General features: G+C 38.9%; 2 protein-coding genes across 13 annotated transcripts in view; one reads left to right on the forward strand and one right to left on the reverse strand.

Moving 5' to 3' along the window:
• Window positions 1–20,829, forward strand: part of CUL1 (cullin 1) — a 55,216-nt gene extending 34,387 nt beyond the window's left edge. Inside the window, exons 8-22 of the mRNA XM_055710232.1 lie at window positions 2,607–2,769; window positions 6,143–6,273; window positions 9,216–9,323; window positions 9,414–9,520; window positions 10,682–10,730; window positions 11,268–11,399; window positions 11,939–12,056; window positions 13,044–13,120; window positions 13,862–13,993; window positions 15,378–15,470; window positions 16,761–16,808; window positions 16,895–16,977; window positions 18,404–18,509; window positions 19,273–19,386; window positions 20,278–20,829. Of these exons, the coding sequence (XP_055566207.1) occupies window positions 2,607–2,769; window positions 6,143–6,273; window positions 9,216–9,323; window positions 9,414–9,520; window positions 10,682–10,730; window positions 11,268–11,399; window positions 11,939–12,056; window positions 13,044–13,120; window positions 13,862–13,993; window positions 15,378–15,470; window positions 16,761–16,808; window positions 16,895–16,977; window positions 18,404–18,509; window positions 19,273–19,386; window positions 20,278–20,358 (1,542 nt within the window). The 3' untranslated portion in view covers window positions 20,359–20,829. The remainder of the gene's footprint in view (window positions 1–2,606; window positions 2,770–6,142; window positions 6,274–9,215; window positions 9,324–9,413; window positions 9,521–10,681; window positions 10,731–11,267; window positions 11,400–11,938; window positions 12,057–13,043; window positions 13,121–13,861; window positions 13,994–15,377; window positions 15,471–16,760; window positions 16,809–16,894; window positions 16,978–18,403; window positions 18,510–19,272; window positions 19,387–20,277) is intronic.
• A 2,483-nt stretch (window positions 20,830–23,312) lies between these two features.
• The window catches only part of EZH2 (enhancer of zeste 2 polycomb repressive complex 2 subunit), a 52,267-nt gene continuing 49,725 nt past the window's right edge, over window positions 23,313–25,854 (reverse strand). For all 12 annotated transcript variants that reach the window (XM_055710236.1, XM_055710233.1, XM_055710237.1 and 9 more), the window contains 4 exons: window positions 25,579–25,660; window positions 24,671–24,751; window positions 24,470–24,554; window positions 23,313–23,656 (listed from right to left, as the gene is read on the reverse strand). In XM_055710236.1, the coding sequence (XP_055566211.1) occupies window positions 23,596–23,656; window positions 24,470–24,554; window positions 24,671–24,751; window positions 25,579–25,660 (309 nt within the window). In that variant the 3' untranslated portion in view covers window positions 23,313–23,595. The remainder of the gene's footprint in view (window positions 23,657–24,469; window positions 24,555–24,670; window positions 24,752–25,578; window positions 25,661–25,854) is intronic.

Here is a 25,854-nt window from a genome sequence, read left to right on the forward strand (position 1 = left end):
GGAAAATTTTCAGCAAGAAAGTGTGCAGCCTTAAGTCTCTGCTCAAATTAATACACTAGAGATGTATACAAGCTATTCGGGCTGGCTTGGCATCTCCTTACAGATAATGTGCATACACTGAAATCAAACTGAACAAGAAAGACATTTGTTTTTACTACACATTTCCTGGGATTTAACTGATGAAACTGTAAAGGATGTGTGTTAGACTCTACAGTAAATATGATCAAAGCTTGCAAAATGATACAAATTAAGGGATATGACTTAACAGAAAGGGGAAACATGAACTGAAGCTACAAGACAGTTTGCTGGGATAAATTGATCTCTAGACTGCATGCTCTGCTGGAGAGGTCAAGAGAGGTCATGCAAGTTTTCAGAACTGTTAATTTAAAATTGAGAAAGGTTTGTCCTTCAGTTTTATCTTACTTTGTTATACACAAGGAATTCTTAACATTTTTTACTTAAACATGACAAGGCAGTTTTGTGAACTTAATTATTTTTTTCAGTTTGGGTATTGTAATCTTGCATGCTACTGAAATGCCTGGAAATGGGCAGGCATCTCCCCATAATTATTGCTCACATATTGCTAGAATTAGGGTTCTTTTCTGGTATGAAACACCTTAAATGAGACCAATTTGAAAAGCTGCCAGCTGTCCAGCAGTCACATGGCATACTAGCAGTAAGAAGGTCTTAAAAGTCATCTGTTAGAAGTATGAACTATGAACTAAGTAATCTGCTGTTAGTACGCTTACTTGACTTTCTCACTGAAGCGCTGAATTCTAATTGGGGATAAACAGCATTGCAAATTAAAACACAAAAAAATGTTGGAGTACCTTAGTGTGCACCAGCATGACATCAGCATTACTGTGGCGTAGTAAAATTGTATTTGTTTCATGTGGAATATTCTATGAAATCTGATCTAGAATTACGATATGTGTATGTAGTTCTACAGGCAGATGTACTGAGTTTAGAAGGATTGTGAATTTTTCTTCTCAGGCCAGAACGCATGAGTAAAGCTGGCATGGCCTGATGTGCTGTAGGGAAAAAGGTCAGTATTTCTTAAGACTGTCCCTTGAAATAAAGTCTCAAATTGAACTTTTGATCTTTATAGTTAAAACAGCCAAAGATACTGTTGTGTGAACCAGTTATTCTTCCCTTGTTTCTGAAATGTGCCTGTAAAAGGAGAATGGCATTATAAGAACACAAAAAATGGGAGAATCTAAACAAATTTGAAGTCAGAGTTGATGTTTTTTTTCATAAAGGAGCTCAAAGTGAGAGCTAACTGCTAACATTAAAAGTGAAGGTCTAAGGATATTTTAAGACGCAGCATTAGAAGTGGCAGAATTTCCTGGGCTACAGAAATACAGAACTGGTTAAATGAGAGATAAGGAATCTTACTGGTCTGATCCCAGTTTCCAGCATTCATCAGGAAGATTTGCTGCCGTTTGCTGTCATTAAGGCAGTCAGTTGTTATTCCTTACTGGTAAGAAATCGGACAGTACTCTGAAGCATGAACATATATACATTCCCAAACTGTTGATTTTGTTTCCCATATTGTGACCCTGTAGTGGTTTAACTGTAGGAGACCGTAATCCACGACCATTTCAAAAGAGCTGAGTGCAGAATTATTACAGAAATCAGTGATGCTAACAGCGGCAGAGATTATTTAAAGCCATCTGTGTATGATACAGTGCACTTGCAGTGAAATTGGGTTGGGTTGGGAGGTGGTGGTGGTGTTGTCCATAATATGATCTTTCATGCTTAGCCAGTATTCTGAAATACTAGGAAAATGCATTAACTTAATTTCCTTCTCTTGGTGACATTAATTTAAATACTTTGGACTGAAAAGAGGACATACGCACTTTATCCGTAATAATGTACTGCAATTACAGATGGCTTGTAAAGTGAATCTTTTAACACTTTTGCAAACAAAATAGAGGTAATTGTTATATAAACAGCTTCAGTTTTACATTTTGGCTTAAGTACTGTTCCTGGAGTGACATTTAGAATTTTGGTTTGCTGGGAAGATACGCATATGTAGCATTTCATATGCCAAATTAAATGCTAGTATAATTTAAATGATTGTATATTACTGGGAAGTTTTTCTGTGTAAGAATGTAGATGAGAACATTAAAATAAATTTGTCATGGGGATACTGTTAAATTGTAGTTTTCTGCCCTTTAGTTTTGTGGAAGCATGAAATACATTCATGTTTGTCTTAAAACTACCTCTGTAGCTGGAAAGCTTGCTGATGCTAGAACTGCCAGCACCTCACGTCAGCAGCTTTCTCTTTTTCTGACAGCAGAGTTCCATCAGTAAACTTCTTATTCAGAAGTAACGGGAGAACAATCTTGCTGTGATTCTCCCCCCCCATTGAAACAGTATATAATATTAGCATCAACATTAACATCCATTCCATGTGTGTATTATATTTCCCAGGAAAATAACTGCTTAAGTAGGTGAACCATAGCACCACGTTAGTAAGAGTCTTGAACTTTGTTGTCATTGTTGTTTTCTAGATGGATTTACTAAGTAGCCATCTGACTTCTGTTGTTGGATTTCTGTTCTGCCTTCCATATAGGTTTCATATTTATCTCTCTGTTCTGTAGGCTGAAGCTCGCCTTCTGGAGGAACAGCGCAGAGTTCAGGTATATCTCCATGAGAGCACACAAGATGAGTTAGCACGAAAATGTGAGCAAGTACTTATTGAAAAACACCTGGAGATATTTCATACAGAATTTCAGAATTTGTTGGATGCTGACAAAAATGAAGGTAAGGAGATTCAAACATTGGGTTTAGGCTTGTAGCTCCTCCCTGATGATTTGTGAATAATGTGAATTCTGGTGATAGCTCAATGCAGTTTCTTCAGGAATTAGATTAAAAGAGAATATAGACATTAAATTGACTGACAAGCAGCTTTTGATTAAATTGGGATGGCTGAGGATATTGCCTCAAGAAGCCTATTCCAATACCAAATATTAAGGCAAAACAGCATAATTTTGATTCCTCTTTAACCTGGCTGGAAGAGTTTTGAGAGTGCTTGAGCCATCCTTCCAGCAGGAGCTGAAGCTTGCATGAGAGTTGCGAGACAAAAACCAGCCCAGTACACTTACCAGCTGTTTCAGTTTAATACATGGATCTTTCCGAGTCCACAGTGAGAATTTTAAAACCCGAGTTATCTAGAAGTATGTATAGGAAATGTTAAAAGAGGGATAGAAGCAAATAAGGAGCTTCTAAAATACAGTGTATAAAATACATAAAACTGCATACAGAGCACAAGGAAAGAGTGGACATTATGAATTGATGAGATAATTTTAGCTGTGAAAAATGAATCCTAAGTGCCACTAGTTTGTACTAGGATCAAGTTTGTACCTTCTTAGTGAACACATGGATAATGACTTCAGCGGTTCCTCTAAAATAAGTAAAGATTATTAAAGACTTTAGGTATCTTTAAGGAGTTGTCAATTGCATTGTTTTTTATGAGTTTCTTCAGGAGTTAATGCTTAGCACAAAATAACAGTCAGAACTAGGGCCAAATAATTCTTGTGCATCGTGCCGAAGATAAGGATGAATGGTATTTTTTATTTTTCCAGTTAGGGAATTAATTAAATCTATATAGGAACTCAAGGTAAGGCTCTGTAGCTGAAGTACTGCATTTAAGAAAGTGTCAGAATTTAAGAGATACTATGATTAAGTGACTATTGATGATACTGTTCATTTGAGAATGGTGAATTGCAACTATGACTATTTATATATCAGCCTTAAAAGAGCAACTATGAGTAATTACAATAATCATGATCTTCATAACTAAGAGATGCTTCAAATGGAAAAGGACAATTCAACATGATTAGTAGGTCAGAAGTTACCCATTTCAAATTTAAGATTTTTATCCTATACTGGTTTTTAAGTCAGATGTTGTTTATGTTTGTAAATAAATGTATTTACTCTGTAATTGGAAGGAAGTTTGATACAGGTGAGTGTTGACTAGTGAAATGGCTATATAAAAGCCTTCTGACAATAGAAATGGTAGTAATGGAAACAAAATTCTTCTGGACTCAGGAGGCCTTGCTAGGCTTTTCTTTTTTTCCCCTTACTTTATCAAGCTCATGGGTTATGTGAGTCTTTAATACAGTCACTTACCATAGCGATGCAACTCCAGAAGTTTGCTGGGGTAAAAAAGGGAAAGTACCACTTCTGCCTTGGGTACAATCTTGTTGTATGTCTTTGGTTTTACTTTCATTTGGTTATTTCTGAGATTAATTAGGCATTTTAAAATGCCTGATATTTTTTTTTCTTTTCCAAAATATTTGCTTTTCTCTTATTGGGCTTCACTTGTGCAAATTACAGTAGCTCCCTGGCCCTTTTTAAGTTTCGTGAAGACTCAAGGTTAGAAACATATTTTTTTTCTTTTAAAGACTTTCCAATAATTTATTCTTTAATCACTTGAGTCAGTTCACTCTCAAATTTGTAATGTACTAAAATAGCCTGTATTAGGCTATCCTAAACTTAGAATAAAATCTTGCTGTCTATTAAAATCTTTATTGCTTTGCTCTGGAAAGTACACTGGGTCTGAGGTCCTCCCATGTGAGGTATGCTACCCGTATCACATTACAGCCACTCCTGGTGGTGTTCTGTAACTCTTTAATTGCATTGTGCAACTAGTTATAAAGGTTGTGGGGCACATATGTCATGTGTTACCTATTCACGTCAGTATGATACCTGTAGAAAATAATTATGTTTATTAGAAGCAGGCTGTAATGATTTAGGTGGAGTTACCATGTAAATCTTCCTTGAGGCTTTGTAGTATCTCTTCCATATTTCATCAAATACTGGCATCCTGATAGACCAACCTGTGCCACCTTTATTTTTGGGTAGGTCTAGTAGCAGCTTATTATCTCTATGCATGGCACTATTCTCCTAACTTATTTGAAATTTTCTTTAGGTACAAACTCCAGCATTTGTATATTGCTATTACAGTTTAACATCAGGTGGCAAATTGTGGCTTGCAGAGAGAAAAAATGTTTGCTTTCCAAATCCAGAAGTTTAAGCTTCCCAATGTTCTAAGTGAATGGAAGGCATTATATGGAAATGGGTCTGAGTAGACATGTCATTGCTTTGATATTAAAGGCATCAGGCTCTGTGTGATGTATTTCAGAGTTAGGTAGTGATACAGCTGCTTGATTGTGCTGTTCTAATTAATCTGATAATCCTCAGGTGGTAATAAATTGCCCATAAGCCCTTCAGAGAAGTCGTTACACTTTAGAAGAGCTAGATGCAGGTGACAGCCTTAAGATGGATTCAATAAGGTGAAATATCCTCTTTAGTTTACAGTAACTAATGTGATTGTTTACTGTTTCACTTGAGTGCCTGTTCAGTGAGGGCAAGATTACAAGAGGTGATTAGTGGGTTTGTGTACCTGATTTATGGCCATATTCAAGTTTTTACTTCAGAAGGTACCTGCCCTGTTGAAAATGAATAATAAAACCCAAACCCTCTTCAATATTAGACTAATTGATTTTTGAAAGTCTTGGCTGAAAACTGGTAAGGTGTTAATATGAAGCTTTAACATACATGAAATTATGTCCGATTTGTTTTTACCTTTCTTAGTTTTGTTCCATGGTAATGATTTTCAGAACCTTTTGTTCCCTTGAGATACAATTATTTCTACTGGGAATTGGTTACTTAAATGTTGTGGGTTTTTTCTTTAAGAGATGGCTTTATTGACTGCTTTATTGGAGGAAATTTCATTTATAATGTTTTTTTATCTGCTAAGGTTGTATCAATAACATAAAATTTTGTCTTAAATTTCCAACCATTGCTGCTGATGCTGCCACAAGTAGAAGTGTTAATATACAAAAGGCTGCAGGGGGGTGTTAGATCTCTGAGAACTGTCCTGTTCAGAATAAGATTTAACAGACAGTGGTCAACCGGAGAGTGTTGTGCTCTTAGCATGGCCAGCAGTTACACTAACCACAGTCCTAATTCATGGTAACACTTCAAAACTTAATCTGGACAAGAGGGTTTTAACTCCATTTTTTAAATCATTGCACCTCTTTACATTTATAAAAACTAGAACTCAGAAGTAAATATATTTATGTAATTTAATTAATTAATTCTTTTTTTTTCTTTTTTTTTTTTCCCCCAGACTTGGGACGCATGTATAACCTCGTATCTCGAATCCAGGATGGCCTTGGAGAGCTGAAAAAACTTTTGGAAACCCACATTCATAATCAGGGTCTAGCTGCAATTGAGAAATGTGGAGAAGCTGCTCTAAATGCAAGTATCCCATCAAAATAAGTCTGTGTGTGGTTGCTGCCAGTTTTACATTACAGGAGCGTGAATGCTTCCTGATAGAATTTCCAGTTTGCGTGTGTTTTCCCTCTGATATAATTAGTGAGGACTAGGCAATTCTCAGATGTTGATAGTAGGCTTAAAACAGCAGTCACATCACTGTGTTACTGCTCCTTGAGCTTTGGTTGGGGGTTTTCTGGTGGTGGGGTTTCGTTGTTGTTGTTGCTGGGTTTTTGTTTGGGGTTTTTTCCTTCTGAGTTTTTGCTCTTTGTCAGGATGTCATGCTGCTTGGAAAGCTGGCAACATCCTACACTTCCAAGTACACCTGAAAGTCCACTGTTCCAAGAAGCATTATCTCCAGTGGACTGTATTATGTTTCGTCATCGTACAGACTTCTGACTTGGATGGGACTGTATGAAGAACGTTTCTGTTGGTGTTAGTTTTTTGGTGAATGGCTTTATTCTGTTTGGAGAAGCATGAGAAATTTAAGAGGAAGATGTAACTGAAATGTTTAGAGAGGTCACAATATAAGGAGCAGGTCGGGTCTTCTGCAACACTGTGTTTAGCCATATAATTGGCTTTCTTGATTTTTTTCCCATAATTGTAATTTCAGACTTAATTTTGTATTGATGAGGGTTGAGTCTCAGCACCATGAAGTTGTTTAAACCCTTTGCTAACCTTTTTGTCTGTAGGCAATATGACTTTTCTTGGAAAAAAATAGAATGAAACATTGCACAAAGCAAAATTAGAATAGAATATAGATTCTGGTAAATTTTATTTAAAATGGGATTTAACTTTGATTTTTGATAGAGTTCATTTTAACCTGTTACTGGCCTCAGATATTCTTGAAATAGCTGTATACTAGCAATCAGTAAAGCAGTAACTTGTAATGACTGCATGGAGACAGTAAAAACTTCAGGTTCTAGCACAGATAAATTTGTTTTACGTGTGTGTAGTGTCTTGTTCACTTCTGTAGTTTTAAGTGTGTAGTGTAGCACTTTGACAGTGTTGATCTTTTACGAATCATGAAGTTCAGGAGTCTGTAGCTGCATTTTAAATGCCACCCTGGGGGTTGGAATCCCATGTGCTCCGTGGTTGACGCTCAAGTGTGGAGATCACTGGGGGATGCTTCTTTGTACTTAAGTGTTGAAAAATTTCCCAGAAAAATGGGAAATTCTTCTTTCTCCAGGAATTAGTTCATCATTGAGAGAGGGGAAGCCTGAGGTTTGTATGTATTAGTTCTTTTGACTCTGTTTTACAAAACTCTTCCTGATCATGACACTCTTTCTTGTTCTTCATCTTTCTCTTTTGTTCCTTTTCTTTTTTTTCCACATTTGTTCTTTGTTTTCATAACAGTATCTCTGGCTGTTTGCCTTGGGAGCCATCTTGCCTCTTCTTTCAATATCTTTCACACCACTGTATATTGTTATTGCCTTGTTAGCTCTCTATCACACTTGAGTAGGCTTGATTCTGCCTAATTTCATAGATCTGTACTGTGTCTAAACAGATAATCAGCTGAGCAAATGCTTTTCAGTTACTCTGTAGTCAGTGGAGAGAAATAGTCACACCAGCTTGACTCATCTGACCTATTTTAAGTCTTTAGTGCAGAGTGAGTTGTGCTGTAGACTCCATTAACTATATTAATGTGACTGCTCTTCAGTCAGAAGATTACTGCATTTTGTGCCTTTGCTTATTTTATTTTGGAGTCTTTGTAATCAGTAGATATGCCTTCCTGAATGTCCTTTACTTGAATTTCTTGTCTGGGAGGTTCTCAGTAATCCCAGTTCTTTATCTCCAGCATGGCATTAGGTCAGTGGTCCTTGTAGTCTATTGTCTGTCTTCAGTGGCAACAGGAAATGGTTTTTGGGATCTTGATACAACCCTGCCAATCTTCTACCATTTGTTGCCAGCATCCAGAATTCCTATGATAGGGATGCTACAGGAGTGCCCCCATGCCCAGTCTGTTCGGTTTTTATTTATGAACCTGTTGTCTGCTGTTATCTGTGGGTTTGTCTATTCCATTCTTGAACCTGCTGATCTTATCTGGTTCCAGCAACCTCTGGTGGCAGCAAGTTCCAGAAGTCCACTAGGTTGTGTGTAAAGATGTTCTTTATCTGTCTTTAACTTGTTTCCTATCCCTTTCATCAAGTGCCCCCTAGTTATAAAACGTGGCTTTTCATGATTGTTCAACTTCTCAGTCGTCCTCCTGATTTTGTAAACCTTGGTCTCTTACGCCCTTTCAAATCTCTGATCTCCAACTTGAAGACTTCCAGCCTTTTTAGTCTGTTGTCTAGTAGCTACGCTGCCTGCCTGCTGGTTTAGTTGCCGTTCACTGTTCCTGCTCTGACTCCGTCTGTACTGAGATGCAGGATCAGGAGTTGCACACAGGACTCGGTCTGTGGGTGCTGTAAACCTGATGCTTATTGGCATTTGGCTGCCACCGAGGGGTAAGCGGCTATAGTTTTTAAGAACTGTCAACAATGACTGAGGTCTCTGTGCTGAATTGTACCTTTGGGGAATACCTGTTAATGTTCTTACTACAGAGATTTATTTCAAGGGTTTCTTCTATAGAACTGCCATTTTATGGTTGTCCATCTTTCTCAGGTTTAATTCGAATTAAGCTGCTATCTTTGAAAATGTCCTTCTTGAAAATTTTTGCAGTGGTCGAGTAGGTGGTTTTGTTGTCTTTTGTACTGTATAATGTAGCACACTGCACTCTGGTTGCCGTAAATGAGAGCTTGTGCTAATGTAAGTCAGTCGGGGACATAGGACCTAAACTAGTCTGGATACTATTTAAGCTATAAAATATTTCTAATACTCTGTAGACCTTCACATAAAAATTTGCTTAGGCCAGTGAGTAGCTCCATTTTGGAAAAAGTGGAAAGCAGAAAGTCAACAGGTTGAAAAACCCAATCTCTTTATTGCAGGATCCCAAAATGTATGTACAGACAGTGTTGGATGTCCATAAGAAGTACAACGCTTTAGTCATGTCTGCATTCAACAATGATGCTGGCTTTGTGGCTGCGCTAGACAAAGTATGTATACATAGTGGCATATGGTGATGGGGGTTTTTTCCTATTCAGTGTTTTCTCTCTCAAAATTTCACTGTCTTTTGTGATTTACAGGCTTGTGGTCGATTTATAAATAATAATGCAGTGACAAAAATGGCTCAATCATCCAGTAAATCACCAGAGCTACTGGCACGATACTGTGACTCTTTACTAAAGAAAAGGTACGTCTTCAAAGACAAATCATTATTTCAGGTTGGCTTTTGTTTTAAAAGGTTTTAACATACAAAATTTTATATTGTGTCTTCAGAAACAGAACTTAACGCTTCAAGAAAAATTAATTATATCAAATTCTGAATACAAAAATGTCAATAGGACCTTTCCTAAAGATTACATGGAATTTACTTTTCTTTTTTAAAGAAGAGGGTGGAAATGAAAGGGAAAGAAAGGTCTTAGATCTTTTATTTCCTTATAGGAAACTAATTTTTGTTGGTTTTTTTTTTAATGAAACAGGAGTTTTTTAAGTTGGTTTTCTTCCCCAAAAAAATTTAAGTTGTATTGTATGTTGTAAAGAAGACGCACGTTCCCTTTTTCCATTAAAACCATTGTTTTCCTCCTGTTGTTTTCTCTTATATCTTCTTCCATCTGGGCAGAAATTGAGGGGGATAAAACCTGCTTTCTAGCCTGTCATGTTTCATAATTTAATTAAGGTATTTGGCTTTAAATGATTCAGCAGCTCATACATGGAGTTGATATTGGTTCAGTTCATACTGGTTTGGTGTCAATTTTGTCACTGGCAACTTTTCTGGCTGTTTTGGGGGAGGAAAAAACCCACTACCAAACAGTACAAAAACCAGAACAACTTGTTTAGTTTTCCCCATCCCCTCCTTCCTTCAGCAAAGGATTTATTTCCCCTTTTATAAATACTAGCTTTCTGCAGGGTAGGTTTGGGATATGCCTGATGGAGAAGCATGATATGGAGGAAAACAACACTGTGCCACCTGAGCTCTCCCCCAGCCAGGACTCTGCACTCTCGGCTGTTTTTTTTTCACTGTACTGTGTAAGATAAGAAATGAAAATAGAACTTGGCAGCAGAAAAATGCAGGAAGTTTAAGCCCATAAATCCTGAGAAGTATCAGGCTGTCAGGAAGTCCTGAGCAACCCGTGGTCCAGGACTTCAACCTGCTGTTTAAAAACTGTGTACTTCAGAATTGCTTATGTGTGGAGTACTGAAGAGAAGTGTTCCTTACGCTCTTTCCTCTCTAAAGAGTTTTTGATCCCAGAACTACTCAATCTGTTCCTTTATGAAATTTCCATATATATCCATGTGTTGGTTTAAATCAGCATTTTTGGGACTCAATAAAAATTTACTTCTTCAACTGCAGCTCAAAGAATCCCGAAGAAGCAGAATTGGAAGATACACTCAATCAAGTGGTAAGATGTCTGTAAATACAGTTCTCTTCAGTGTAAGCACTGACAAATTAGTAATACGCAGTTGTCACAAATCAGATGAGAGAAAACCTTTTATTTGTATACTTTGATTTAATTACTTAATATTTCAGCGCTTCACTAATAATCTTCAGCCCTGTGTGGCATGTTGGTTGTATTTTTATTCATTAAAAAAAAGAAGCCCTTTGCAGCAGATTTAAATTGGCTAAATGGAATTTATGCTTTTGCTTCATGTTTATATACACATCTAATATGTAATATCTACAATATATTTTATATAATATCTACAGTATATTTTTATATAATTACATATACTCACTACATATTAATATAGAAGGCCGTACGTGTGAAATATATAGTTACTGTGTTTAAAAGAAACAAACAACTGCCCCAAAAACCTGAACAAAACCCCCTGACCTTAAAAATTTAACTGGAAATGAAGTAGCTACTGCTACAGCTTTTTTCAAGACAAATGCTTTAATATGGTTTTTTTTTCCTTACGCATTATCTTGGCTTTTCCAGATGGTTGTCTTCAAGTACATTGAAGACAAAGATGTGTTTCAAAAATTCTATGCCAAAATGCTGGCAAAAAGACTTGTACATCAGAACAGCGCTAGTGATGATGCTGAGGCCAGCATGATCTCTAAACTGAAAGTGAGTATTCCATGACTGTCCCATGATCCACTGTGTTGCAGGTCTTCAGGCTGCCATTATTTTACGTACAATAGAAAAATACACAACCTAGGTCTTTCCCCGCGGCTCCCCCCCCCCCCCCCCCCCCCCCCCCAGCTTTTGTTTTTTTAAACCTCCTAGGACCTCACAGTGTATGTCTCCCTGATGTAGTTAAGCTTAATTATTCTTAGCCAAATGAATGACGTGGATATAATTATCCAAGGGAATGACTGCTGAAAAGTTGCTTAATTTCATTAACCTTTGCTCATTCAGGGTCAAACAAAATAAGATCTAATAATCGTGTAGCAGTCTGTTTCATTTTGTATTTTGCTTCATTTAAAAAAAAAAAATTCTTTAGCTTTTGATGACAGAGCATGTCTGGTTGGAATCAGTACTTTGGGTAACAGAAATACTGAACTTTGTACATCTTCTTGTAAGAAAATAGGCTCAGATACTTTGTTCTTCTCATTCTCCAATGTCAAAAATGTGTCTGCTGACATATCTGTGCTTTTAAAATACAGCAAGCTTGTGGTTTTGAGTATACCTCCAAGCTGCAGCGGATGTTCCAAGATATTGGTGTAAGCAAGGACTTGAATGAGCAATTTAAAAAGCACCTGACCAATTCAGAACCGTTAGATTGTAAGTAATACATTTACTTAAGTTACTGTTGAGTAGTTTAGCTTCCTCTTACTTCTACAGAGCTAACTGTATGAGGGTCATATTTGATTTAGACGTCATACCCCCAGAAATCAGAGTTAATATTATTTTGACCAAGGTAGCTACGATTTTTAAATTAGTCTTTTTAGGTCTGTACTTTGTCTTCTAATAGCACTTTATATTTTCTGTTATGGGTAGCCTCCTCCTGATTTTGCAGCTCATGTTTAGGTATGTAACTAAATTAAGTTGAATCCTGTCTTTTCTTTCTTTTTTTTTTTTTTCCCCTTTTTTTTAATTTGAAAGATGCTTTTCTTTAAACAGTTCTGATTTTGAGCACAACATGGCTTAAGTTCATACTTGTGTAAAAGTATTAAGGAAAAAGTGATGTATTTTAGGTTGTTAGAGAGCCCTATCACTAAAGAATTTATATTTTTTTCATTAAGGCACGTTGAAACAAATTCTTTAAAGATTTGATAATTATTTGTTGGATTACATTTAGAGTTGTATCTTGTCAGGCTTAAATTTTACTTAGTTTTTGTATTATTCTTAGTGACTTGCCCAAAATGCCTTACAAGTATAAACGTGAAATGTTTATTCTTGCAGTTGTGTACTGTGGAGTGATGAGTTTGTTACACATAAAAATGAACGCTTACAATTTTTACACTTGTGTGTTAGAAGGGAAGTATGTTGTGGGGATAGAAACAGGGTAATAACTTCTACAAATGAGAGAAAATTGAGTGAGTGTCTCAGTAAATGTAAAGCTCTCCGATTGCAGTGAGATCTTACATGAATTCCTTTGGTTTATGGTCTGCATAATATATATATATATATATATATTGCTGAATGATTTTTTTCATCATGTTAGTTTGAGCAAAAGGCAGAACCATTTCTTGTTTGTGGAAGAACTGGGACAGTGTGTTTGAAGAGGGGGTAGGATGATACAGCTCAGCCTCTTCCCCTCTCTTCCAGTGGATTTCAGCATCCAGGTGCTGAGCTCTGGATCGTGGCCGTTCCAGCAGTCCTGCACGTTTGCTCTGCCGTCTGAGGTGAGGCGCTTGCACTTGGCTCATCCGAACGTGGAACACTCATGGGAGAAATTTGGTTTACAAAGCTGGTGTCTCTTCCTGTTTTGTTGTGTGTCGGGGAGGACTGGAAGTGTCTGATCTTTGCCTGTGCAGCTGGAGGGTGTTTTGGAACAAGTTAATTGAGAAAGGTCGTGGGAGGGAACTGTGTGAGATACCCAAGTGTTGGCTCCTGTGAAAAGGCCCAGGTTAATGAATCTTTCTTCAAAACGTTCAACAGCAACTGAGGCAAAGCTTTGTCGGTGTACTTTTCTATGTATACTTTTATTTTAAAAACTTTCTTGCCATTGTTTTGGCTCTGGCCAGTAAAATCTTGGGTTTTCTGTTGAGTGGTTACCCTGAATAGACGAGACACAGATACTTAACGTGAGAAGTAAGTTTTAACTGCTGTTACCTGGAGGGTGAAGGTGGTCAAAAAATTACCTTTCTAGGCTTGCTTAATGTGTCATAGAAGGAAGAGTGGAACTTAAACGCTTGTTTAGGTTTGTATTGTTAATGACACTTCAAAGGGGGAACCCATAGCAAAGGGAACTTTTATCCAGTCTGAAGAATTTGAATACATTTGATTTCTGTTTGTCTTATTCAATAACATGGCAGTCAAAGGTGATAGGATTTGATTTTTCTTTGTTGTTTCCAGAGCGTGTTCTAGTAATGGTAAATGAAGGTAAATAATCTTCTTCATTTATTGTCGTTGGTTTTTTACAGTTAGAACGGAGCTATCAGAGATTTACTGCATTTTATGCCAGTCGTCATAGTGGAAGAAAATTAACATGGTTGTATCAGCTGTCCAAAGGGGAACTGGTTACCAACTGTTTCAAGAACAGATACACGTTACAGGTAAGGATAATGTCGCCCCAGTAGAAACCCTCGCTGCAGGTTGCCTTCGGAGGGCTGGGTGCCACTGATCATTTCAAAGCCATGCGTTCAGGCTCTGCTCCGCTGCTCCTGCGTTAGCTGGATGAGCAGCTCAGCCTCTTTACTCCTCATTTGGAGATAATTACTTTTCCCGTTGTGCAGATGAATGAGTTTTAAAATGGTGAAGTGTGTAGATGTTGAAGTAGTGGAGCTCATGTGAATGCCTGTGCCTGCACACAAACTACTTTTCATAGGTCATACCGTGAATTGAGCGGTAGTTTATTTGTATGTCAAAATACTCATTAACAGTATGTAATGATGTCTCACAGTTAAGTATTTTAAATCATTCAGTTCCTTAATTGGTGGTGGGGTGTGTATGTTCATATGTATGTACACACATACATGCTTAGCTACTATTTCTGACGCTCACGTGCATTCATTAGCTTTATCCCTTGTGAATAACGCTACTGTCTTTAAATAAAGCAAAGCACAGATGCAAGACCTGATGGCTACAGATCTTTGTATTACTGAAGCGAACATAAATGTTACCCTTCCCCAGATGGTGTTGGTGTTAAGATTAATAGGGCCTTTATTATATATTTGGTTTATTTACTGTACTGATTCTTAAGGTCTGTGTTTGCAAGAAAATTGACTTAGAAAAGGGAATATGTTACTTGTGGTTTAAACAGGTGTTGAACTGCGTTATGTAAGACAACTGCAACCTCTTTGTGTAAGATCTCATGCTTCTTACACGTTCCTGTCTGCTTTCTCTCAAAAAGTAGACAGAGGAGGGGAGTTCATGACCGTGAGAAGAAACAAGATAATCTCAGACTTTGAAGTTGTCATCAACATATGTTAACCCTGTGGTGACAGAGCCGAATAAGCCACTGATAGCTGCCTTGTTTATAAATTTGGTTTCATTATTCTGCTGGAGGTGGGAGGGCTGTGAGAGTGAATTCAGTAGTCTCTGTAGGTTTTAATGAAGATTAAATGGGTAAGAGTCAGGGAGTGACAGAGGAAAATAATTTAAAATTATATTAGCTAGGAGAAGGAAGAGGCTTTGACACCATAATAGGGGATTTGATGAAGTGTCCACAGCCAGTTAAATGGTTGTAATCTTAGGGTTTATCTTTAGATAATGCTGGAAGGTGGAGTTCTGGCTGTATAAGTAACATTTTTCTGGATTGTGTAATGAGCACTAGTTGGCTATTCTCTGTTGTCCGTATATTCCAATGTACGTGTTTAACTAGTGAATCTGAGGCTGTTCAAATTCAGAAAGTGTGTTTGTTCGTTTCCATTTTCTGATTTCCCTGCCCCCCCCCTTCTCCCCTTCATTTTCTTTCTTTTTTTTTTTTGGATCCGTTAGGCATCCACATTCCAGATGGCGATTTTACTGCAGTACAACACAGAAGATGCCTATACCGTGCAGCAGCTGACAGACAGTACCCAAATAAAAATGGTAGTGACTTTGCACATTTTACCACACTTTTGTGAACAAGTCTGTCGGTCTCCAGGGCTCTTCCTGCTGTCGTAAGAAATGGGGATTAGACATGGTTGAAGTCAGAGTCAGTTTCTGTCCTGAAGGAGACAGATGTGCTCTGTTCTTGGTCAAATTACTTTCCTGGTTTACTGCCCTGTAACCCTAACTGCCTAGTTGTCTGATGAATCTTGGTGTGTAGGTACTCCTGTCCATGACTGGAGTGAATTGTCTAGCTTCCTGCTCAGCTCTGGTAGTAAGTTTTCAGTGTTTCGCTATGTACATTTTAATATTAAAAGACAACATTCTAGGAAAAAGTGTTTTCCCTAAACAATTGATCTATGCACCCATTCTTCTTTACATCTCAAAGCACAAACATAGTGAAATCTGTAGTTCCATTGGCTTGCTCCTTCTGTGGAAGGGGTTCCCTTCTTCTCTTTGCAAGTACACTTTACAGCCCACAGTTTTTGGCATCTGTGCCCTTTACTAGGAGGTTTGAATAGAGTCTGCAGCGACTTCTGGAAAGTTAGGCAATTCCTAGTCAATGAAATATTTACTTTTCAAAATGCGTATCTAGCAAGTTACTGATTATGATGGTTTGCAGCAAACTCAGAAGTCTTGCTGGGTTGCCATTTATCATAAGTACTTATTTCAGATATTCATTTATTTATGCAAAATAAATATTTGGCCCAAATTATGAGTGGACCAGAATAAAACCCTTCAGACAGCGGAAAACTAAGGGCATGAAACCCAGGTGATTTCCACTGTGGTGAAACAGCAGCTTTGCAAGCCTGCACGGACACTGAGAGTAATGTAGCCACTGGGTGACCGACCAGCGAGAGTAACCAAGACAGATCCATGGTGTGAGCAAGGACAGAAAAACATGTTGATCAGGAAGCAAAGGGTGCTTGCTTTCTGAGGTTTAAGCTTGCCACGGTATCTGTATTGGCATGGTTTGGGAAAAAATATTTCTTACACTTACAAATCTACTAAAACAGTAAATGGAAAGATCTGTTGTTTGGAATTAGTCTTTCTAAAGAATTAGATGTTTTTTGACTGACCACAAGGAGAGTATGTCCTAATGCCCCAAAAGGACCTTATTACATTTTATTTTGGCAAACTTAAATTTTTACTGTTCTTTTTACCCACTTACTTGGCAGTGTTCTGCACTCACTACTTCTTAGTCTAAATATGTGTGTTCTTGTTGAAGTGTTTTAAGTTGGAGAAAGGTGCTATCTCTCTGCACTGATAATATTTTCTGTAATTTTGTAGGATATCTTGGCACAAGTTCTACAGATACTGTTGAAATCGAAATTGCTTGTAAGTACTCTTGGTTTTTTATGACCTGCTTAACATTCAGCAAAATGTATTAATGAATATTTATTTATTTTATTTATTTCTTGCAGGTTTTGGAAGATGAAAATGCAAATGTTGATGAGGTGGAGTTAAAACCAGATACCTTAATAAAACTGTATCTCGGTTATAAAAAGTAAGGAAAAACTTCAGGAGCATACATCACTTGTGTATAATGGGTAGCATCCTCCTCCACTTTCAAAATCTGGGTAAAACCTAATATACCTGGGATGAAAGCTCCAGGGTTCCAGTGCCAATTCAAATATAGATCCAACGTGTAACAGCTTTAAAGGAGAGGGCTGGCAAGTAGAGGGGATGGGTAAATTCCAGCTGACTTTGACTTGGTCGTAAAGTCTTGTCAAGGCCTGGACATCCTTTCACATGTCCTTTCTTTGTTTCTTGAGTCTTGTGGAATTCTTTCATGATGTATTTCTGGTAAGAAATTGAGCTCTTTTGTACTGAGGTGCATGACTTGTACGTGCTCAGTAAAATACGTTATATTCTGTAAGGTTACAGTAGTGTGCAGTCACTAGTGTAGGTCAGAGTCTGAAATAGCTGACTAGAGAGAACATGAGAAGATCAGCAGGTTCATTTTAGAACTTCAGAGTGTACAGTGATTTGAACGCTTAATCAACGTGATTTTCAGTAGTTTTTATTACCTACTTTAACCAGTGTTGCTTTCAACGTTTCTGTATTTTAAGCTGTTCGCAGTACTGCAGGGACTTTTTCTCACGCTTACCAGAGCATAGATGTAAACCCACATAAATTCAGTTGGGAGTTCAGTACTTCCTGAAGATAAGATCTCAAGTGAAGGAAACATTTAAAAATCTTTCCCTGTACCTCACTCTTTATCTGCTTTCTTCCCTCTTTGACCAATAATTAAAGGTTTAATTCATCATCAGTTACATTAATGCAGTGATGGAAACAGCCATTGTGCGGCTCAGTGGTTCCCAATTGACGATGCACGAGACTACGCTAAATAACCAATAGATGCTCTCTCCAGTGCAGCTGCCAGGCTGAGCACTCCCCGTGCTCCCCGGTGCCGAGGCTTGCTCCCTGCTTGTGACACAGCACCTTATCTTGAGAGCAGTCGCAACCGTGGGTGCTGGGGAGCGCACCAAGGGCAGGATTCATTTCTACAGACTTGATTCCTGCACATTAGGGTCAGAATCAGATCTGTAAATCAGAAAGGTCATTCCATTTCCACCTGCTTTGTCCCCTTCACTGACTGGATGCTTTTTACTAAACATACGAATGTTTCAAGCACAGTGTTAATTGTACAGCACTGACTTGACCTAACAGATCCCTAGGTTGGATTTACGAACAACCACCAAAAAGGTATTTTGGTTTTTTGGTTGGTTGCGTTTTGTATTTATTTTTAAGCTTGAACAAGATTGCCTTAAGATTTTCAGAAGTGCCAAAGTCCCCTTTTGTTGTAAGGTCATTGTGGTGGTGTGGCTTTTATTTTGGATCTGGGTTTTGTTCAAGGGGGTTTTTTGCTTGTTTGATTTGGTTTTTAGACAGGGGAATTGGTGGTTTTTAACTTCTGGTTTTCTTTACAGCAAAAAATTAAGGGTTAACATCAATGTGCCAATGAAGACTGAACAGAAGCAGGAGCAAGAGACTACACACAAAAATATAGAAGAAGATAGGAAACTATTGATTCAGGTGACTTGTATTGCGGAATGCTGCCGTGCTATGAACTTAGATTTACAGCTTTGTAATCCTTTATTGAAGCTCACTGTGGGGGTTTCTTAATTTTTATTAAACGACAACATGCCATTGCGGTGCACTGTGGTGGAGCTAAAAATGTGTTTACAATACTCTTAAAGGCGACTGGAGCCTGTAATAGAAAATGTAGGAGGGCATGTCAGGACTCTGTTCTTCACGTTTGTTCTAACATTACGTTGATTTGTGTTTGGGTTCCATGGACGCACACACTCGCCAGACCTCTGTCCTGGGTGAACACTAGTGACACCTAGGAAATAGCAACTTCGGAGTGGTTTTCTGTCAGTTTGTTTGGAATCCACTTGAGAAGCAAAGGGGCAGGGGAAGGAAATACAGATGTATTAATGAGAGAGCAGCACAGTGGGGTTAAATACATAAAGGCATTCTTCTGTTACAGAAGTAGTTTTGTGTTGTTCTTGGTACCAGTTGGTACGATCACTTTGACTTACTGTAAGCAAAGCGGTTCTTAAGATCCGTGTGTCAAACCCACTTCTGATGGCTGTAGGCTGTGCAGAATCTTGGGTTCTCAGAAGCCTGAGTGAGTGGCTGACATTTGTAGGCATGCTTCTCCTCATCTGGTACTCGAGTTTGCTGTGATGGTGCTTCCGCGCTAGCAGCCGCGATCTGCTAGGGAAGTAAATTGGTTTATCCAGAAGGACAAGTAGTTTGCTCCTAAGGACACCTTTCCGACTTTGCTGTGCAGGCTGCTATCGTGAGAATCATGAAAATGAGGAAGGTTCTAAAACACCAGCAACTGCTTGGAGAAGTGCTAACACAGCTGTCTTCAAGGTTTAAGCCACGAGTTCCAGTAATTAAGGTATGTGAGAACCAAGTCTCTGAACCTGTATTCCAGGAGGTGGGGAAGATATGTACAGGCACAATACACGCTTAATTAGAAAGGAAAGCTAAGGAGATGGGGTGGGTAAGGATAGGTTTTTGGAGTTGTAAATAAGAAGGACGCATTCTAACAAGAAATACTTTATTTCTTTTATGGTAATGTGCATGTTTCAGGATGTTGGCAGTGGTAAAATAGTAGCTTGATTGCATCTTTTCACATCAGTACTGGCTTATGGCACTCTTTGCTCCAGGCTTACCTCTTGTTCCTGCTCTGCCAGCTGTGGGAGCGCCACAGCTTAATGTGACAATTGCCGGATCTCTTCTAAAATAAAGACAGTGGGGAGGGGGGCATTGCATTTAATTATGGTTTCCTTATCAGTTGTGTGGTGTCCCACGGATACTTCTTAATCCACAACCAAGGGGGACAGGCATGGCAAAAACCAGGCAGCGGAGAGCAGCTGCAGTACTGACCAGTGCTGGCTGGGGGGGTGGGGGGGGGGGGGGGTGGGGGAGGGGCAGGTAGGCCATGAAACGGGGAGCAAGTTACTGCGGCTGCTAGTGTTAGTAACATGACAGTAAGCACTCTGCATCTTAGCTCAACTCTTTACTTGCTGCCTGACTCTGCAGTCACTCAGCTCTCCCAGTCGCTACCCTGGAATGGCACCAAGTAATTCCCCGTAGTGACTCAGCAACGTCATCTGCTTGGGATGTGGTCAGAAACGGGAGAGCAAAGTGCCGTGGTTTGTGCCCATCGCCTACTCCTGTGCTCTGCTTGGCAGGAAACGCGGTGGCCAAAATTGTGCAAATCTTGTAGCAAGCAGAGAGGGCTTTTCTGCCAGCGTCCCACCGCTTCTGTTTGTTTCCCCCACAGAAATGCATCGACATTCTGATTGAGAAAGAGTACTTGGAACGCGTGGATGGTGAGAAGGACACCTACAGTTACTTGGCTTAACATTTTTATTAGCAATTACTTGACTGTGTGACACTCAGCAAATAGGTATGTGATGGAAAGAATGAAAGCAACGGAACTTCATAGCAGCCACCCTGCTGCCATTTGGACCTCCCTTTTTAATAACTGAGACCAGGACTCCCATCAGCCAGTCTCAGATTTACATCAGAACTGCTCAGGATTGATACATTTCAAGTATGTAAATATGGACACCAATGCCATTTAACCTAATTTAAGAACAGAAAGGAATCAAACCCTTCTCCTTTAAGGGTTGCATGCTACTGCATTTAAATCAATACATTGGCTATATGATAAACAGCTGCTGTCACAGGCAGCACTTATAAATGTTGGCAGCACTTTGAGAGCGAGTCTGAATGGACCCATGTGTAATCTGCTATGAAAAACCATTTGTATAGTGTGTTTCATTTTTTAATGTGTGATAAATAAAAAAAAAATTAAAAGATTTCTGTACAAGTTGCATTTGGTTTTATTGTTTTAAGTTTCATGACTTATCTTTCTAAATGTAAATAAAAGGTATAATGGTTATGAAAGCTATAGAAATTCGTTTTGCTTTTCCTCCTTTTCCCTGTTTTCTGGTGATTTAAGCACATTTTGTTCTCTGAAGAAATGAATTGTCCTCTATCATCAAATGTGCACGTTACTTCTTTTTTTAAGAGGAAATGTCTGTGCTTTGAAAAGTTGTGATGATTTCACAAGATACGCAGAACAGAAACTACTTAGAATGGATGTGGCAATGCTTGGTCATCTAAGTCTTAGCGCTTTCTGATACTGTTTGGTGTGCTGCAAAATGCATCACGCTTGCCTGAATGCTGCCCTGAATAAATAAGGTTTAGGCTGCCCGTTTCTTTGACTGGAACAGAAAATTGAGTGTGTTCCTAAAGATTAATTCCCTTTAAATGCAACCTGTGCTGGGAATTAAAATATTTTGGAGTGTTCCTACATGTATATTGATCAACCAGGCTTCATTCCATTCTTCTCACAATGTTTTGTGTTCGTTATATACATGTGATGACTATGAGCTTTCCACGTGCTACAAGCAAAACGCTACTGTCCCTACAGGTCTGAGATTTGGTAATTTATTTTTTCTATTCTTGATGGTGAAAAGAACTTAATTTCTGCAGCCAAACCCTTTTTTCCCTTAGAATTTGTGATTTGTTCAGTGTTTGTTCCAGCACGAAGAAAAGGGAGCCAAGTTTTGTGTTGATACTGTGTTTTTCTGAGGAAAGCTAATTTTGCATGGTTAGAATTGAGCTCTGACCTACAAAAATGTCTGGGTTTAAAAATAATTAAATGATGGAGCAGTATTAGATGTGACCCAAACTGGTGTGGAAAATGGGGGAAAAAAAGTCTCATCCCCACCTGAGATTTTGCATGTTTGCTGTTCGTGTTTGGAAGGAACTTCAATTGCCCTTCAGACTGCCAGCACGGGAAATAGAGGCATCTCGCTGTTCAATTTTCAGATTGCTTTTGGAAATTCAGAATAGAGTTTGTGATGCTTTTTCTGCTGGCTTTTTTGTTGCCTTTTTTTTTTTTCTTAAAGATGCTGTTTTGCTTTTGTGAACCCTTCTTGCAGGAGGTTTGGTGCTAGATTTGTGTGGCAGGATGCAGGAGTGGTACAGTAACAGAGGAGCAGGCAGCCAGCAAGAACCGGCTCTAAGCGGCCCCTCGGAGCCTTCCTTGACTTCACCTGCCGCAGGTTAAAGCCCCATTGCGTTCTGTGCTGGTGCTTCCAGAGCTTTGTTTTTCAAACCCATCTGCTGTCAATACAGCTTTGGACAAGAGCCATGCTTTACCCAAGCAGGGAGAAAATCAGTTTAATATGTTTTGACTTAAGGACTACTTTTTTTCTCATGAGTAAGATGAGGGGTATAAATTCTTAGTTCTTACTCAGGCCACTGGAGAGCAAGATGGCAGCTGACTGCAGTACCTGAGTGTGGAAGCAGGCACCGCTGCTTGGGCTCTTGCTCAACAGGTCCGGGGAGCTGGAGCCGCCTCAGTGTAGAAGGTTACACACTCATTACTGAGAGATTTCTTGAAATGGGTTTTGCAGTGGTGTCCCCACCCTCCCTCCCCAGCCCTGTTCCAGAGCACCGCGCTCCATTGAGCAGCGGGCTCATGCTCCCCTGGCACGCTGGAAATAAGCACGTGGCAGCCCTGTACAATACCCAGACAACCAGCTGCCATCTAAACTATTTTGGATAAAAACATGTATATAGAGAATTTGTAAAGACCTAACAACTGGCCCAATAAGCAAAAAAATGGTTGCTTACAGAGAAACGAGATGCAGGAGATAAGTGTATGTGAAATTACTGTTGCATTCATTATTCAGAGAAGCTGCACTTGAGGATTCCAGTTTACTGGAATACCGCTGCTGGTTCCCCATCAGGTGATGGAAGTGGGTCTTCAGCTGTGTTATGTCCACACTGCTGAACAAGAGTGAAGAGATTAACAGGCAGGCAGAAGCCAACCTCGTACAACAGATCTGTAGGGTTTGTCCCAGGAATCACAAATCAGCCATTCTGGGACCCTTTTTGCCTCCTTTTAATGCATCTACCGGTACTAGACAGACCCAGAGACTTAGTTTCTAAGTACAGAAAAGCTTTAAAAAAAAATTAACTGCAGTCACTATTGTGACAAGAGGTAACTAAGAGCAACTGGAGAAGTTTCTGAACTGCAGCCATCACTTCAGAGAACGTGAGTGTAGCTTCATGCCGAGGGTGCATGAAAACTGCAAGACCGTGACTATTTCACTGCGGTGCTCTGTGCTGAAATTCCCCAGTCAGCCTGACTGATGTCTCCTACACTGTTTACATCTTCATACTAATTTTAAATGTGACCTGAAGTAAGAGAAGACAGACAAGTATGGAGTTGCCTTTGCTCAGAAGTAAGTACTCGCATTGCTTCCTCAACCGACTGACACAAAATTCCAACTCTGCTCCAGTAAAAATGAAGAAGTTCAAGTATCCTTTATTCAAGGTTGAAAAATGTACCACACCACATTATTGCAAAAGTTCATAGGTACAAAACACTTTGCAGCTGGTGAGAAGGCAATAAAAAGTTGTCTTTTTTTTTTAAATTTGTTACTATAAATTACTGTTACAGTACTTTGCAAATACAGAATTTCAAATTGCATCATTTTAATTTTTCTAAAATTGCCCACAGTACTAGAAATTCCTGAAGATAAGGCAGCTGTTTGTTTAAAAGAAGAGGTAGCTGGTGTCAAGGGATTTCCATTTCTCTTTCAATGCCCACATACTTGAGGGCATCAGCTTGGCTATATCTGAAATTAAAAAATAAGACCAAAAATAAAAACCAGTAACACTGAACAGTTCTGCTTTGTTGTTCTGACCTAACAGAACAGCACCACAGCCTGGAATACCATCATATTTAGATCTCCCATAGTTTCCTCACCAGCTGGGGCATGTATTCCTTGTGGAAGTTTGCAGATGCAGAACAATGCTGACTATCCAAGAAACTGCTTTTGGAGAAGTCTGACCAAAAGGCAACAAACCACTAAAATTCTACACTTTTTTTTTTTATTATTTTTTTTTTGCCTTGAATCTCACAATGCTAAAGTTCATTTGAGCTTGAGCTAGTGGAAAGCAGCTGCATTTCTCAAGGTTGGCTTACTCAGCAGCATCGCTGCTCAGCTGGATTTTCTTCAAGTGAGATGCTTTTAGAAGAAAGTATGAACACAATCTTACACAAGACTAATTCTTGTCCATTTCTGAATGATGGGAGAGATTACCTTTATTGGTACCTAGGAAACCTACCAGAGAAAGTTTAATACGTGGGTCTGCCTGGAAAAGTTGTGCAGGTCTGTCCCCACCTGTCACTAAACTTTTCTCTATACCAGCTGCTGTTGCAATTTTGTAAGGTTCTTAACCAGTTGGTTTGCTCAAGTCAGTCTTAACTATGGTATCTGGCTTAAAAAAAAAAAAACTATATATATATATGCCAGGGACTGCTTCTCAGCTGCCGAGACCCGAGGCTGTAAGGAGGCAGGCACAATAATTAATCTTGAGCTGGACAGAAATACTGAAAGCTAATCCAGTCTGCAATAGGAAGAAATTACAAAAATCCATCCACCAACCTGTAGTCAAAAAACAGTTCTTCACCAGTCTGAATGGCTCTTTTAGCAAATATTCCTATTCTGTGATCACCATTCACCATCATAACTGTTTTAAAGAAATTCAAAACATATGTTAACACAAATACTGGTAAAACGTGTATTCTAAATAAGTATCCCACAACATTTCACACATTGCTAAAAGCAAGTAAATTTAAAACTTACCTTTTGCATAGCAGTTGGGATTTACTGAATGGTTTGCAAACCTAATTTTGTTGCCCTTGCGTGTTGCATCAACCACAAAATCTAAGGGGAGGGAAAAAAACAAACAAAACCCACACGTGATGGATAGGTCACCTACAAACAAATTTTTGTGTTTAATACCTGCTGTGCTTGGATTTTAGCAGCTGGAAAAGATAACTGCAAGCTTCGCACATGGAAGTACGTACTGGCACATCATCCTACAACAGCTTTATTGTTCTGCACGATGCCAGATACTCCTGCTGTGCTTTCCATTTATCTCCTGCCACAGTGGCACTACCTTAGTTTCTCATTTGAAGCTTCTCTACATTTATTCCATAAGAACAAGTACCATAAATATGCTAAGTCGACATTGAAAAAAAGCAGCTTTTTTCCCCTCCTTTCAAGTATTTTCTGGTATTTCACACTTCGTGCACTGCAGCCTGTACTTTTCACTTCAAGTGGCGTAGCCACATGCCACCTATCTGTGTGTCTTCCCGCCCCTGACACAAAATAACCATCGTAACTTACTGCTAATTTAAGTCACAGTAAAATTCTTTCAGACAACACCTAGCAAACCTTTTAAATTCTTTAGGCTACTTAATGCTTTCCTGTAATTTTACTCCATGAAATTCTACTTCTACTCATCTTGTCTAGTTAGCTTGCGTAATAAGCTGTGTCACCACTGCCTACTACCACTGCCAGCAGACTGGCATCTGCTGGGGGGTGACTGGCCATCAATATTAGGAATCCATGCACTGCTCAGAAAAGATAGGCAAAAGAAAAAGATTTCTCAGCGTTACTTGCTGCCTGCAAAAGAACCGTGCTGAACAAAATAGCAACCATACGTATTTTTACTTATGCGGCAAGGGTTGTGGCTAATACATACATACCATTATTCAAGTTAAACAGAAAGCTGCACATGTATTTGTCGTATACTTTTCCTCTTCTGTCTGCCTCATCCTGAGAAATAATCTGAAAGAAATAGTACTTGTAAAACTGACCACCTCTTCCCCTTTGTAACCGTAGCAGCTAAAGGTCAAAAAACGTAGACATTCTGAGAGAAATGTGGATTTTTCTATTCTCTGGGACCGACAATATTACCAAACATAAAGTACTGTTTTCAGCAAGCATTCTGCACTTATCAAACCACCATGGTTTGTTCTTAG

This window comes from Falco cherrug, chromosome 4 (assembly GCF_023634085.1).
Source record: "Falco cherrug isolate bFalChe1 chromosome 4, bFalChe1.pri, whole genome shotgun sequence".
NCBI classification, from domain to species: domain Eukaryota; kingdom Metazoa; phylum Chordata; class Aves; order Falconiformes; family Falconidae; genus Falco; species Falco cherrug.